The 14,548-nt window shown below is 42.9% G+C and overlaps 1 protein-coding gene across 2 annotated transcripts in view; it reads left to right on the top strand.

Annotated features, from left to right (window-relative positions):
* The window catches only part of INVS (inversin), a 165,222-nt gene that overhangs the window by 114,510 nt on the left and 36,164 nt on the right, over nt 1-14,548 (top strand). For both annotated transcript variants that reach the window (XM_039256576.1, XM_039256575.1), the window contains exon 12: nt 6,558-6,770. In XM_039256576.1, the coding sequence (XP_039112507.1) occupies nt 6,558-6,770 (213 nt within the window). The remainder of the gene's footprint in view (nt 1-6,557; nt 6,771-14,548) is intronic.

Raw genomic sequence — 14,548 nt, 5'->3', positions numbered from 1 at the left:
AAGAATGGGATCTTTTCTCTCAGCCCATCCCCTTTGGCTCTCTGACCTACCACTGAGGCTTCAGCAATCACCTGGGTGCCGGTGAGTTCTAAAACTGTCTTTCAGACTCAGTGTCTCTCCTTGGTTCCACTATTGTCTAAGTCTTGCCCTCTTTGACTCATTCCCGGGACTACGGCAATGCATCCTTGCTGTGCTGCACCCTTTGAAATTTCCCTCATTCAGTTCATCTCCTTCCCAGGTAGCCTCCCTAAATCATATTTCTAGTATAGCTGTTAGTCACGTCATTCCTCCGTTCAAATGCAGTCCCATCTAAGAAGATTGTTCTGATCCCCGAGGCATGTGTTCTGTGCTCTGCCCCATGCTGTGGATTTGTATAGTACTTAGCACACGTCACTTTATCTGATAATTTTATGTCATCCTTTTTCCATAGTAGCAGAGAACTCCTGAAGATTATTGTCATCTCTGTGTTGCTCACAGTGCTTTTCAGGAAGTAGGTGCTCAGCAAATAACAGTTGTACTGTTGAGTTGATGCTTTCAGGCTCCCAGTAGCTTCCCCTGCCTCATATCTGCATTAGAAACTTCTGGAATTCTTTAGGGCACCTGGGTGGCTCAGGTGGTAAAGAATCTACCTCTTGGTTTTGGCTCAGGTTGAGGTCTCATGGCTTCCTGGGTTCAAGCCCCACATCGGACTCTGTACTGGCAGCACAGAGCCTGCTTGGGATTCTCTCTCCCCCTCTCCCCACCCCTCCCCTACTTGTGCTGTCTTGGTGTCTCTCAAAATAAATAAACTTAAAAAAAAAAAAAGAAAAAAGAAACTCTGGAATTCTTTGAGTACCTAGGTAAATCAGACCTGTATGTCTTACTGTGGAAAAGGTTATATGAAGAACTCACTGTCTCTATTATAGTCAAATGACAACTGCAAATCCAAGAAGACTCGAAGATTTAGGGGTTTGGACATTTAAGGAAGCTGTAAAGCCAAGCAGAATCCTCAAGGCTGAGGTTTTGACATGAAAGCAGATATGTGAGAGCAGAAGATTTTGCTTTTGGAAACCCCAAAAAGGCAAAAGGGAAAGGTTAAGAATCCTAAAGAATTCGTGGTGATTCATTTCTATTATAAAGCATTTATTCTATAACAGTATTTACTGCCTGATTGCTGTCTTCTTAGGAAACAATTAAAACATTTGTTGTTGTAATTCAGTTCCCATTTTTAGGGTACGCCTTAAATTTCAGGCCTAAGTAAGAGTATGAATTAAGGTGCTTACTGCCTCCTAGAGTAAACATATGTTAATTACAGACCAAAAGACCAAAGGAAAAATCCTCCTAACCGTACTTGCCCATCTTTAGATGAAAAGAGACAGTGGCAATATCCCAGTCTCCTTTAATGTTTCATCAGCAGTGCACCTTGATGTACAAATGTCAGAACCTGGCACTGCCTTTGATGTTTATTGACATTCCAGTTTAGACCTTCCACTCATCCCATCAGACCATTCCTACACAGGCAAGTCCAATTGTATCTTGTCTCTTGCCTTTATCTACATTGTTTCTTGACTGGTTACCATCAATGTAGTGCTAATTTTTACTTCTCATGCACTGACACCAAGCGCTTGATGTGCACTGTATAGACATAATTTTTGCCAATTACTGCTGGCTTTCAGTCAATAGCTATCTGACAGCCACCCTCCGGCATCGATAGGAATATTCACAGCACTTGAGTGTTTCTAAATTGAATTTGGAGTGAAGAAAGATTCAATAGTAATAATTTGCAATATGGTCAGTGCCCAAGCACTAGGCATAGACTTCAGTCTTAAAATATTTCTAGATATTTGGACTGTGTTTCCCTGAATCAAAAACTGACCAAGAATCGTAATCTGAATAAGCCAGTTATGAAGAAGGCATTTTTGAGAAAATTGGGGAAATTTGTATTTGGAGTGGGCACTAGATTTTGCGAAGGAATTCCTGTTAGTTCCTCTCATTCCATAATGACACTATGCTTATGTCTATATTATTTATGGATCAATACTGCAGTGCAGAAAGATTAAATAATAGGAGTTCTGGGATTGGCTTTAAACTACTTCAGCAAAAATAATAAGGAAGGAGTTGGAGGAAGCAAATGTGGCAGAAATCTTGCTAACTGTTAAATTTGGGTAATGAGCAGATAAGTGGTTATTATACTATTCTCTTTCCTTTTGTTTATGCTTGAAGTTTCTCATAATAAAAATATAGTTTTTTTCATGATAAAGATATTTAAAATACAGTTTTCCATCCACAAGCGGCCTGAGAGGTCTAGCAAAGGCAGAGGCTGGGCCTTGCTTTCACACACCAGATTCTGGTAATCCTGCTTGTATACCATGTGAAAGACACTCATATTAGTATTTCTGGAAAAGATGATCAAGCCTACTGAATGCATACGTTATTTGCACATTGATGTGAGAAGCAGCCTCATTCTGTAGGAGAAGTATATTCCGGGACTAGTAGGTGTGCTGTGGGAGAGTTCCTGAACAGGGAGTCGGACAGTCTTCATTCAGGTCTGGGTTCTGCAGGGAACTGGTTACAGAACCTTCAGCAAGTTGCTTAATCTTTCTGGATCTGTTTACTCCTTTATAAAATGAAACTGTTCAGCCAAACGACCTCTAAAATTCAGTGTAACTCTACTGTCGTGGAGTTCTATATAGGACTCTGACAATCTTTTCCATTGGGGAGCGTACAGTTGTGAAAGACATTTTAGAATACATAGCGATTACACTTATCTTGATCAGTCTATCACTGTAGTGTACTCCTGAAACTGATTTAGCACAGTATGTTAACTATACTGGAATTAAAATAAAAAAATAATAGGGGCACCTGGGTGGCTCAGGCAGTTAAGTGTCTGACTTCGGCTCAGGTCATGATCTTACGATTCGTGGGTTCAAACCCTGCGTCAGGCTCTGTGCTGACAGCTCAGAGCCTGGAGTCTGCTTCAGATTCTGTGTCTCCCTCTCTCTCTGCCCCTCCCCCACTCATGCTCCGTTTCTGTCTCAATCATAAATAAACATAAATTTTTTAAATAAAATAAATAAAATGTTTAAAAATAATAAAATTTTTAAATAAAATATATAGTGAAAAATTTTTAAGTTCTTCCGAATTTTCAAGATGCTACCTACTTATAAATAATATTTTTAAAGTTTACATGGGCACCTCTACCTTATGGCCTTCTGGTCCCTGAATAGCAAAGACAAATCAAGATGTACTAAAATAAAAGTTTCTTAATTTTAACATATAGGACTTCCTTCTGAATTCAGTTTCCTTATAGAAATGACCAAACCACCCTTTGCTTATACTGAAAAATTGCCTCCGTTGACATCTGACTATGACTGCTAGGTGAGTTTTGAAGAGAGAAAATCTGTATAATCACTGGATGATTTTCTGTGTCTAATCATGCATCCATGTAATCTTCAGTTTTTCTACCTCATAAATCAGCTGATCATTTCTTCCTAATGCCTCTGATTGTGTTGGATTAATAACAGTCTCCCAGAGAGGAATCAGATCAGTAGCAGTCGTTAGTTGGCCATAACTACTAGCTCGGGTCCTGTGGGAATAATACTGATGATATGTGGCCGTGGTATCACAAACCCCAATGCAGTGCATGTCCTATAATAATAACAACAGCTGACATTTATTAATTGCTTCTTTTATGTCAGGCACAGCGTTCTTTTTTGTGTTTATTATTTCACGTTCTCTTCATGCCAAGTCTGTAGTGAGGAGAGGTAAGTTGGTTAAGAAGTGACAGTCAGCATTGTCGTTGTTGGCAGGTAGAACTGAGGTTTTATTTTACTTCAATTTTTGTGGGAGGTTTTTGCATTGTTTTAATACTTAAAATATGTGCCATTATTACAAAGTAATTATTTAGAAAACATACCTGTCGAGATAATAACACTGGTTAATTGTAAAGAGGAGGAATATAGATGACCGTTATTTTCTTCTGTATATTTATCCTATTCTTTTATATTTCCAGAAATAGAAAGGATATATTTTAAGAAAAGAATTTGCCTAAGAGTATACATCTAGAAAGTAGCCAGTTGAGATTCAAATATGTAACTATGACCAAAAAAAACATATCTTTTCTAAATAATAAGTTTATCAAAAAGGCATGCACAGTGTATATAATCTAAAAGGCATAAAAGGGGTGCCTGGGTGGCTCAGTTGGTTAAGCATCCATCTTGATTCTGGTTCAGGTCATGATCCCATGGTTCGTGGGTTCGAGCCCTGTGTCCAGCTCTGTGCTAGCAGTGTGGAACTCGCTTGGGATTCTCTCTCCCTTTCTACCCCTCCCTGTTCTTTCTCTCTCTCCTCTCTCTCTCTCTCTCAAAGTAAATAAATAAATTTTAATAAAAGGCATAAAGGGGTGCCTGGGTGGCTCAGTTAGGTGTCTGACTTCAGCTCAGGCCATGATCTCACAGTTCGTGGGTTCAAGCCCCACATTGGGCTCTGTGCTGACAGCTCAGAGCCTGGAGCCTGCTTCAGATTCTGTGTCTTCTTCTCCCTCTGCCCCTCCCCCACTCACACTCTGTCTCTCTCTAAAAAATAAGTAAACATTAAAGAGCCTAAGTGTCCATCAACGGACAAATGGATCAAGAAGATGTGGTTTATCTATACCATGGAATACTACATGGCAACGAGAAAGAATGAAATCTGGCCATGTGTCGCAACATGGATGGACCTTGAGGGTGTTATGCTGAGCGAAATAAGTCAGGCAGAGAAGGACAAATATCATATGTTTGCACGTATAGGAGGATTAGGAGGAATTTAATTGAGGACCATGGGGGTTAGAAGGGGGGAAATGGTGGGGGAAAGGGAGAGAGGCAAACCATGAGAGACTCTTGAAAGCTGAGAAACAAACTGAGGACTGATTGATGTGGGGGAAGCGGGGGAGATGGACATGGAGAAGGGCACTTGTGGGGATGAGCACTGGGTGTTATATGGAAACCAACTTGACAATAAACTATTTGTAAGGGGAAAAAAAAGAAAAACTGAAAAAAAAGAAATTAAATAAAAGGCATAAAAAAGCATTCAGTGAAAACTAAATGTCCCTCCCACCCCTGCCTCTGAGACAGCCAGTTTCCTCCCCAGAGATGCCAGTGTCAACCAATTTCTTGGTAAACTTCTAGAGATATATTTTCCATCGATAAGAATTCAGGGATATATTCTTTTTTTTTCATACATATGGAGCATACCATAATACTGTTCTGCTGCTTTTTTTTTTTCTTTTTCTGCATTTAACAAGACATCCTGGACATTGTTCCTTATTTATTCATCTGCCACAGGAATGGCTGCATTATAGAGATGACTTCATTACGCAAATGGCCTGTACTTTATGTAAGCAGTGTCCTGTTGCTGGGTCCTCAGCTTGTTCCATCCTTTCACTGTTTTGAACTGTACCTCTGTGAACATCCTTACAAAGAGAGCATCACACACACACACACACACACACACACACGAGAACAGGTCTCTAGGATATATACCTGCAAGTGAAATGCCAAAGGGCAGATGCGGGAACAATTTTGATAGGTTTTGCCCAATTGTTCTTTCTGAAGATTAAAGTAGTACATGGGGCGGGGGAGGGGGGCACTAGTGGGGATGAGCACTGGGTGTTATATGGAAACCAACTTGACAATAAACTATTTGTAAAAAAAAAAAAAAAAAAATATATATATATATATAGGTAGCGCCTAATAGGTAGCGCCTAAGCAACTAAAAAAAAATAAAAAAATAATAAAAAAATAAAGTAGTACATAGAGAGCCTGTCTCTCTGCGTCCTCGCCAGCACAGTGTGGTATTAAATTTTGTAATCTTTGCTCATCTGCTCATTAAAGTCCTCTCCTTGTTAGTCTTCATTTGTATTTCTCTTAAATGAGCAAGGCTGCACATATTTTTGTATATTTAGGAGCCGTCAGCGTTTCCTGTTCTGAGGACTCTCTTTTGTTTTTGGAGCTTTTTGTCCTGCTCTTTTTCTATATTTGGGTCTTTGCTTCATCCAGAACTCATTTTCGTGTAAAATGTGATATAAGAATCTTTCTTTATTTTTTTTTTTTTCCAGATGGCTATGCAGCTTTCAATAAGCCATGCTTTCTGAGTTAAAGGGCCATCCTCATCATATACTAAATCTCTCCATTCGGAGATGTAGTTTTTATTTCACAAGCAATAACTATCAGTAGTCCTGGGCTTAAACTTAGGAATCTCAGAGGAAATTATCTGCAATACTTTTTCAGATAGAAGCAAGGTATTATTTGGCACATGGGGAAGAAGAAAAGTGATCACGTGTTCCTATGGCCCCCAGTTTGTGAGCCAACAAGCAAGACCCAGGAATCATCACGGGTCAGTGACACAAAGCACCTGACCCCAGTTCCTGCCTTGTTTTGTCCCTTCAGAGAAAAAAAGGAACGGCCCCGGAGTACACAAGATAGCCTTGCCTGAGGAAGGCTCCACGTCTCAGAATGAGGTTTCCTTTGCCGCATACTATCGCCAGCTGAGCTGCACCTCAGATTACACACGGACACTTACAAAATACCTTCCTCCTTCAGGTACACTCCCCTTGACTATGCCTTGCTCGGTGAGCGCCATGAAGTGATCCAGTTCATGCTGGAGCAAGGCGCCCTGTCCATCGCAGCCATACAAGACATTGCTGCCTTCAAAATCCAGGCCGTCTACAAAGGGTACAAGGTCAGAAAAGCTTTTCGAGATCGGAAAAATCTCCTCATGAAGCACGAGCAGTTGAGAAAAGATGCTGCCGCCAAGTAAGTGTGAGCTGTGGACATCGTGTTCCCACAGCCGGGCATCGGGGTGGAAGGGGGCGCGTGGGGGGAGCGGCCAGCAGGAGGAACCCCAAGAGCATCAGAAAGAAACAGTTTTGATCCCCGTCCCCGTGTCACCCCCCGCTTCTGCCCACCAGGCCTGCGGGGCACTACAGGGAAGGATCAAGGCCCAGGCTCTATTTGGTGGCTGTTGCTCTAGGTTCGCCCCTCATGTTCCCACCCAGGGACAAGCCACGGCCACAGCCACCGTGGCGAGGAGTGGGGGGCAGGAGCATACCTACAGGAAGCTACACCGAGATAAGTGCTCCTCCTCCTTCCTTTCCTGCCCTTCCACAGGAAACCGACACCAGTATCTAGCCTACTTCACGAGAAGTGTCTAGTTTTGATTTGATTAAAGCGACCAACGTGTGTGAATAACTTGCCCTCCCCACCTGTTCCTCATCAGATCTGTACTAAATCATGTGATGTGTTCAAGAACCATTGACCGGATTCTTACTGTACATACAAAAGTCTTGGCTGGAGCCTTTGGGGAAAATAGTGACTTTGCTTCAAGGACCTCACACTATTCGTATAGAATGTGTAAAATAGTCAATATGCGCCTGTTACGTACACAGTGTGATTATTTTACCAGAAGTGATTGATTTTAGATTATGCCTTGGTTTGCCTTTTCTGGGATACCTTTGTTGGGGTGCTCTACCAAGCAGGGGACTATTGCATCAGGAGGTGTAGGTCCCGAAGCCTCTGATGTGAAAGGTAACGGGCAGAATCTTAACTTCCTGGCTGGACCATGAATGTTGCTAAATCTTGAATCCTTCCATACCTTGCCCACAAGGGGGAAGCATGAGTGTAATAAATAATAATTTGAAATAATAATAATAAAAGGCAGGATAACCCATTTTAGTGAGGAGTTAAATGCCACTGTGAACTGGGATGCTAACTATAATGGTGGCCTTCGTCAGATAAGATTGACAGGAAGACTTCATTTTCTGTGACTGAAGCTACCGCAGTTGATGGCATCCTAGGAAATATTATCTTGCACGGTTCTCTTTATGAGGCTCTCTTCTCTTCCCTTTAGCCAAAAAATCCAGTGTAACCTAAGACCTCTCTACGTGCCTCTCCTTCTATCCTTATTAGGAAATTTCCTTGCATGAGAGTGACAACTGTTAAGTAGGTACTGCACATGGCAAATTATCCCGAGTTGTAAGTTAAATATTCTCTGTAAGGGATGGAATGCTGTATTTCCTTCCATCTGATGTTTCCATAAACTCAGGTTTTAATGTGTGAGAATCTGTTTGCAGAATTTGAAGTCATACCTACCTGAATATGTGGTGGGACTGTACAAAGGCAACGACTTTGTATGTCCTCCCCACCCCCACCCTCCGACCAAAAAAAGTATATTAGTCCAAATACATGCCATTTCATTAGTGTAGAGAGGCGGCTCTGGAGTCCCCAGACTCCCTCTCCAGCAGAATAGAGGGACTGTGGGGGAACACAGCATCCCTCTCTCTGAGCCTCAGTTTTTTCATCTGTGAAACATGACAGATTAGACCAGCTGACTTGCAGCACTCTTCAGTTCTGCGGAAACGCCTCCCCCACCCAGTCTTCTCAGTTAATGATCTCAGCCTCTTCCTTCTCTCCTTTGCCCGCAGCGCTGCCTAGCGGCCATATTCCCAGGGCCAAGAGTTTGGACAGGGACTGCTGAGTCAGTGTAGAGGTGAGAACCAAGAACCCACTGGTCAGAAGGTCTCCTATACAGAGGAAGGGCTTTCACATCAGGACAGACATAAATAGAGTCTTAGAATATTTTTTTTCTAACCAGGCCTTTTGTGACTCCGAGTCGTGAGGGTTTGAAAGGGTAGGGGGATTGAGGGACCGTCTAGCCCAGCCCCCATTGGTTGTTATCCTGCTTGGTTTCATAGTCGTGGACAATGGGTCCTCTTTGTTCTTAGTTCTTAATTTCTGAAACTCATTTTAAAAACTTGTTTATTCTTTTTGAGAGAGAGAGAGGGAGAGCAAGTTGGGGAGGGGCAGAGGGAAAGAGAGAATCTTAGGCAGGCTCCATGCTCAGCATAGAGCCTGACACAGGGCTCAATCTCATGCCCCTGGGATCATGATCTGAGCTGAAATCAAGAGTTGGATGTTCAACCAACTAAGCACCCCTTAAAATATTTTTAAAAACCTGTTACGTGGAGCTGTGCTTACTGAGATAATATCTCAGGCCCAGACTGGAAACTGTAACCTCCTTTCCTTTTTCTCAGTCACAATTTTTCCTCTATTAGATGTCATTATTAGAAGTAAACAAACTTCTTAGTCTAACTATCACCTCCTACTGTGCTTGTGTGCATAGAACTCCAAAAGAAATATTTAAAGAGAGAAGAAACTGATTTCACTTGTTTTAATTTGCTTCTCAAAAGTTATTTCTTAAGATCTGAGTCACTATTGGGGCACCTGGGTGGCTCAGTCAGTTGAGCGTCTGACTTCAGCCCGGTCATGATCTCAGTCTGAGTTTGAGCCCCACATCAGGCTCTGTGCTGACAGCTCAGAGGCTGGAGCCTGCTTCAGATTCTTTGTCTCCCTCTCTCTCTTCCCCTACCCTGCTCACTCTCTCAAAACTAAATAAACTTAAAAATTAAAAAAAAAAAAAAAAAGATCTGAGTCACTGTTTAACTTTGGCTTTGGTTTTGGCTTTAAGGAACAAAAATCAGAATGTTGACTTCAGTCCTTGCTGCTGCCGCCTCGCCGGCCAAGGCAGCCCTGGCACATGACGCCGCCTCAGTCTACCTTTCCCAGCGTATCACATCAGGATGGCACACATCACCGTCCCTAAAGCAACGATGTGAAAAGAACTTGTTAGACTTAAAATGACTTCTCATTTACTGATTGAGAAATTGGGAGAGAGCAAAGTTTTAGTCATGCTTTCCAAGGCATGTCTTTTAGAAAATACTATTTAGGAAACACCTATAATCTCCTTAAAAGCACTTTATAACTCACACTGCACCACCTATGCTGTTGCCAAAAGGAACATTGCTATAATTTACCTGCCACAGCACACAGTTGAATGCACACTAGACAAGACTGTATTTATGTTGATCACTCTTCTCCCCGGAAGCTTCCTTTTTGCCGAGTTTTTATTTCACTCTCTAATCCCAGCTCTCTTCTATCTCTGTCTCTTCCTTCTCACAGCTCTTTAATTATACCATCTCCGCACTGAGGTCAGCTCCACAGCCTCGCTCCTTAGACTTCTACTCACACTGTACTTTTTTTCCATTGGAAAGGTGTCTACCCATGAAGCCTCAGTGACCTCATCCCTGTAGATAGCCCATTAATCTGTCTCCCATCCTCACCTCCTGAAACTAATTCCACGTCATCAGTTGCCTAGTGGGCATTTCCACTTTGCTGTCCTTTTGTGACTTGCCAGCACTTTCCATTTGTGTGTCTTGTTGTCACTGTTGCTTCAGACTCACTGTGAAACCCACACCTCCTCAGCACAGCGTCTCCTCGCCTCCTTATTTCCCTTCTAGTGCTGCCACCACCGATTCTGTTAAGTTCTCTTACCTCCACTCTGGTGTCCCCCCATGCTACATGGGCCATTGTTCTTCGGTACCATCCACGGTGCTTCAGAATATCCTTCGCCATTCTGCTTCCGCTTCTATCTCCAAGTCCCATTGTTCTCCGTGACCGCCTCCCTCCCACACCCTCACACTTCAGGGCTCCACCATCCTGAACTTTCCTCACTTCCTCACCTTTCCCTTTACTATACTCGCTGGGAGACCTCCAGCTGCCTTCTGGCTATGCTCTGAGACTGTGTACGTCTCCTAGAGTTAACACAGTCAAGCCCAGTTTGGGTCACCCAGTTCAAACTCTTGTGACGCCCAAGTCCCTTCTGAGGAGGTTGTTCTGTGTCCCCAAAGAAGTCAAGTGACAAAGAATTCAAGCAGCACCTTCCAGTAGAGGACAATTCTGTCTGGCAGAAGTTCTTTTCTACCTTTTGGTCTTGAGATACCCCTTCAAGCAAAAGAGAGAAGTCTACACCCTTTTCCATAAGCCAACTTTCAGATAAAGAAAGTGCTCCTGGCACCCCTACTCCTACCCCCAAGTCTCCTTTTCACTTTATAATAGATCCACTTACTGCCTGCTTCCCTGAACATCTTCAGTTTGGCAATGAGTTTCTCCAGAGTTGACCCTTAAGCCCATCTCCTCTGCTCACACTGTTGTCTGACCCATGAGGAATCACTCCTGTGATTCCACTCCATGCCATCCCACTTCTCTGAGCCTCAGTTTCCCATTTCCCAAGAAATGAAAAGATTTCTTAATCCAGGATGGGCTCTGCGGCTCCATAAATGCCCTGAAACCGTATGCAACGGTTTGTATATCATGAGCATATGTACATTTGGGGGAAGAAGATCTACATATTTTTATCACAATGTCAAAGAAAGTCCATGAGTCACCGAGAGATTTTTAAAAACCATTAGACTAAATAAAATCTGAGCTTCCCGCCCCCTTCCCCCCAGCTCTAACATTCTAGAAGTCAAAGGTCCTAAGACATGTGACATTTCTTCTTCCCTTGAGAGGAAATCAGAGACCAGATATTACTCAGGCTGTTTTTCAGTGACAGTGAAGAGACAGAACCATACAGAAGACCCTCTTACGTACAGTACAACACCAACTGAAAGGTTAGAGTGGAAACTTTTCTGTCTTGTGAGGTAATCAGCTTCCTCTCACTGGAAATGTTCCAGCAGAAATTGAATTATCATCTCTCCGGGGTAATATATGAGGAATTTCTTTCAGCTATGTGAAGAGCAGGCTTTGAGATCTCTTCTGGGCCGAAGATTCTCTGAGAGCTGTGTTGCATGTCCTTGCTCATGCTCTTCCCTCTGCCCAAAATAACCTCTCAGTTCCTTCCCTCTTTCTCACTTGACACCCTTTCTAGGTGTTTTTTTCTTCCAGTGTAGTCACTGCCTCCCACACCCCCCACAGCTCCATGTAGATACCTCTATGTCAGCCCTCCTCACGTCTAGAAGTTATCACACGCAGAACTATCTGCAGGAGTGAATGGCCTGATTCCCCGACTAGACTGTCAATTCTTTGGGAACAGGGATTATATTGTGTGTCTCCACATCTCCAGACTCTTAAAATACCTGAGATTTGATAAACGTTGAATCATAAACCCTAAATGTTCAAGAGCTGCCCCCGCAGTGGGTCTGAAACCGTACATGTGTCATTTTTCATTCTCGGCCTTAGCTTCCCCCTCAGCCAAGTGGGAAGCTTGGGCCAGATACCCTCTCAAGTCTCCTTCACTTCTGTGATACCACTTGAATTTGTTTGCCCTCCTCAGGCAGGAACTCTGTGTACATACCATTTATCCTCACAGCACACACTGTGCTTCTATATCTGTGCATTTGGCTTCCTAGCTCCCTCAATACTTCTCATGAGCAAATTACCATTTGACAGGTTTATGACAGTTCATTGTTCTGATTTTTAAAAGAAACATAAGAGCAAAGGGCTTCACCACTGCGTACACTTGAATGTGAGACCGCTGTGTGGCTTCCACAGAGAGTTATATTTGCCCATTTTTGAGAAGAGGAAAATTCTGTCCGACACCGCAGCAATAAGCAGGCTCTTTCCCAGTCCAGTGGAGTGTTTAAGTTTCCATTGCCTTGAATGCAGGACCTACGAGAGGCTGGAGAGAGACGATTAAAGCGCTCTCGCAGGAAAGGGAGTTGTGTGCTTTCATCAATGAGCATCTCTGAAAATATCATTAGGCCGAGCTCTGTAGCTCTTAGACTGCAAGGAATTCATGCCAAACACTGATTTCTTCACTTCTAACCAGATCCTGTCCCAGGGCAGCTTTCCCTTAACAGCTTTCCCTAAAAAACAATAATGATCAATTATGTCTGTATAGCACTTTACAGCTTACAAAGCTCTTATATGTTAATTTATTAAGTCCATCCAGTCATCCAGTAAGGTAGACACAGGGCAACTATCTTTAATCTCTTTTCACAGATGAGGAAAATAGCACATAGAGGTTAACTTTCCTGAAATCACACAGCTAGTAAAGGAGAAAGATGGTACAGGAATCTCAGTCATGCCCTAAGCCAGGCTCCTACCAACCACACTTCGGCTAGAGGCTGCCTCCAAGTGCTGGATCCATCTGGATAGGCCAGTGTGGAGCAGCCCTGCCTCCCTCCCTCCCTCCCTTCCTTTTTCTTCCTTCCTCTCTTCCTTTTCTTTCTTTCTCTTTCTTTCTTTTTCTTTCTTTCTTTCTTTCTTTCTTTCTTTCTTTCTTTCTTTCTTTTCTTTCTTTCTTTCTTTCTTTTCTTTCTTTCTTTCTTTCTTTTCTTTCTTTCTTTCTTTTCTTTCTTTCAAGTATAACCAGAACCAGGCCCCAAATCAGTTTTTCACTTAACCCAGTGTTTGTTCAGTTGTTCCAGTGTTGTTGTTAAAAGAATGATGCTATGGGGGTGCCTGGGTGGCTCAGTCGGTTAAGCATCTGACTTTGGCTCAAATCATGATCTCATAGCTCATGGGTTCGAGCCCTGCATTGGGCTCTGTGCTGACAGCTCAGAGCCTGGAGCCTGCTTCAGATTTTGTGTGTGTGTCTTTCTCTCTGCCCCTCCACTGCACTCACTCTCTCTTTCAAAAATAAATATACGTTAAGCAAATTTAAAAAAAAAAAAAAAAAGAGTGGTGTCAGGGCATCTGGGTAGCTCAGTCAGTTAAGCATCTGACTCTTGATTTCAGCTCAGGCCATGATCTCACACTTCATGGGTTCGAGTCCAGAATCAAGCTCTGGGCTGACAGCATGGAGCTGGCTTGGGATTATCCCTCTGTCTCTCTGTCTCTCTCTCCCCCACCACCTCACTCTCTCTCTCTCTCCCCCTACCCCACTCTTGCTCTCTCTCAAAATCAAAAAGAAAAAAAGAGTGGTGCCAAGCCACCATCACAATTCTGCAACATAATTTACTAAAAAAAAAAAAAAAAATCTTCCTATTATTCCCAAAGCTGACTGCCATGGCAGAGTGCACCAAATTCTTCCTAAATTTTTGAGAAATTTAAGAAGCTTAGTTGGTTGCAAGCCTACACCAAGACTATAATCAAGAATGTCATTAGGGCAAAGCCCAATTAAATTGGTCCAACAACAGGACGTGCAAACTAAACATCCCTTTTCTGTGAAGCCATTCTGATCATGTCTTTCAAACCTCTCGTAGGCCCCTCATTCATGGCAATGGAAACTTGAATACTTGCAATGGGAATGATCCTGCTCCTTTCTGCGGTGTCTGACAGAATTAATTTCTTCTTGTCAAAACTGGGCAAATACAACTCTCTGTGGAAGCCACATAGGAGGGTAGAAAAAAAAGCATCTCCTTCCAGGCCTCAAACTGTCCAGGCCCGGAGGCAGATCCATGCCACGCTGTGCAAACAAACACACCCAGTCCTGAGATGCTAAAGCCATTGGGCGGTCAAGTCATTTAAATGATTGCCCTTGATCTGATTCTCTGCACATCAGGCAATCTTTTAATTACTGAGTTTCTTATTCGCCCATTTCTGCAGTTGCCATCTAGACCACTAATTTGGGACTTAGGTCTGATTTGGGGGGCTTCCAGGGTACATTGCTGCCTCACAATAGTGCCCCAGATATCTGCAGCAGCAACGTGTCCCTTACATCTTTTCTGCCCTGGGTGAAATGGCCCCAGTTCCTTCAGCCCACAGTTTGGAGAATTTCTGTGCTCTGTGGTGCCAAAATGGACATTGTCAAGGAT

Source organism: Hyaena hyaena, unplaced genomic scaffold (assembly GCF_003009895.1).
Source record: "Hyaena hyaena isolate Hyena2069 unplaced genomic scaffold, ASM300989v1 scaffold_572, whole genome shotgun sequence".
NCBI classification, from domain to species: domain Eukaryota; kingdom Metazoa; phylum Chordata; class Mammalia; order Carnivora; family Hyaenidae; genus Hyaena; species Hyaena hyaena.
This window is presented reverse-complemented; position numbering and strand designations above follow the sequence as displayed.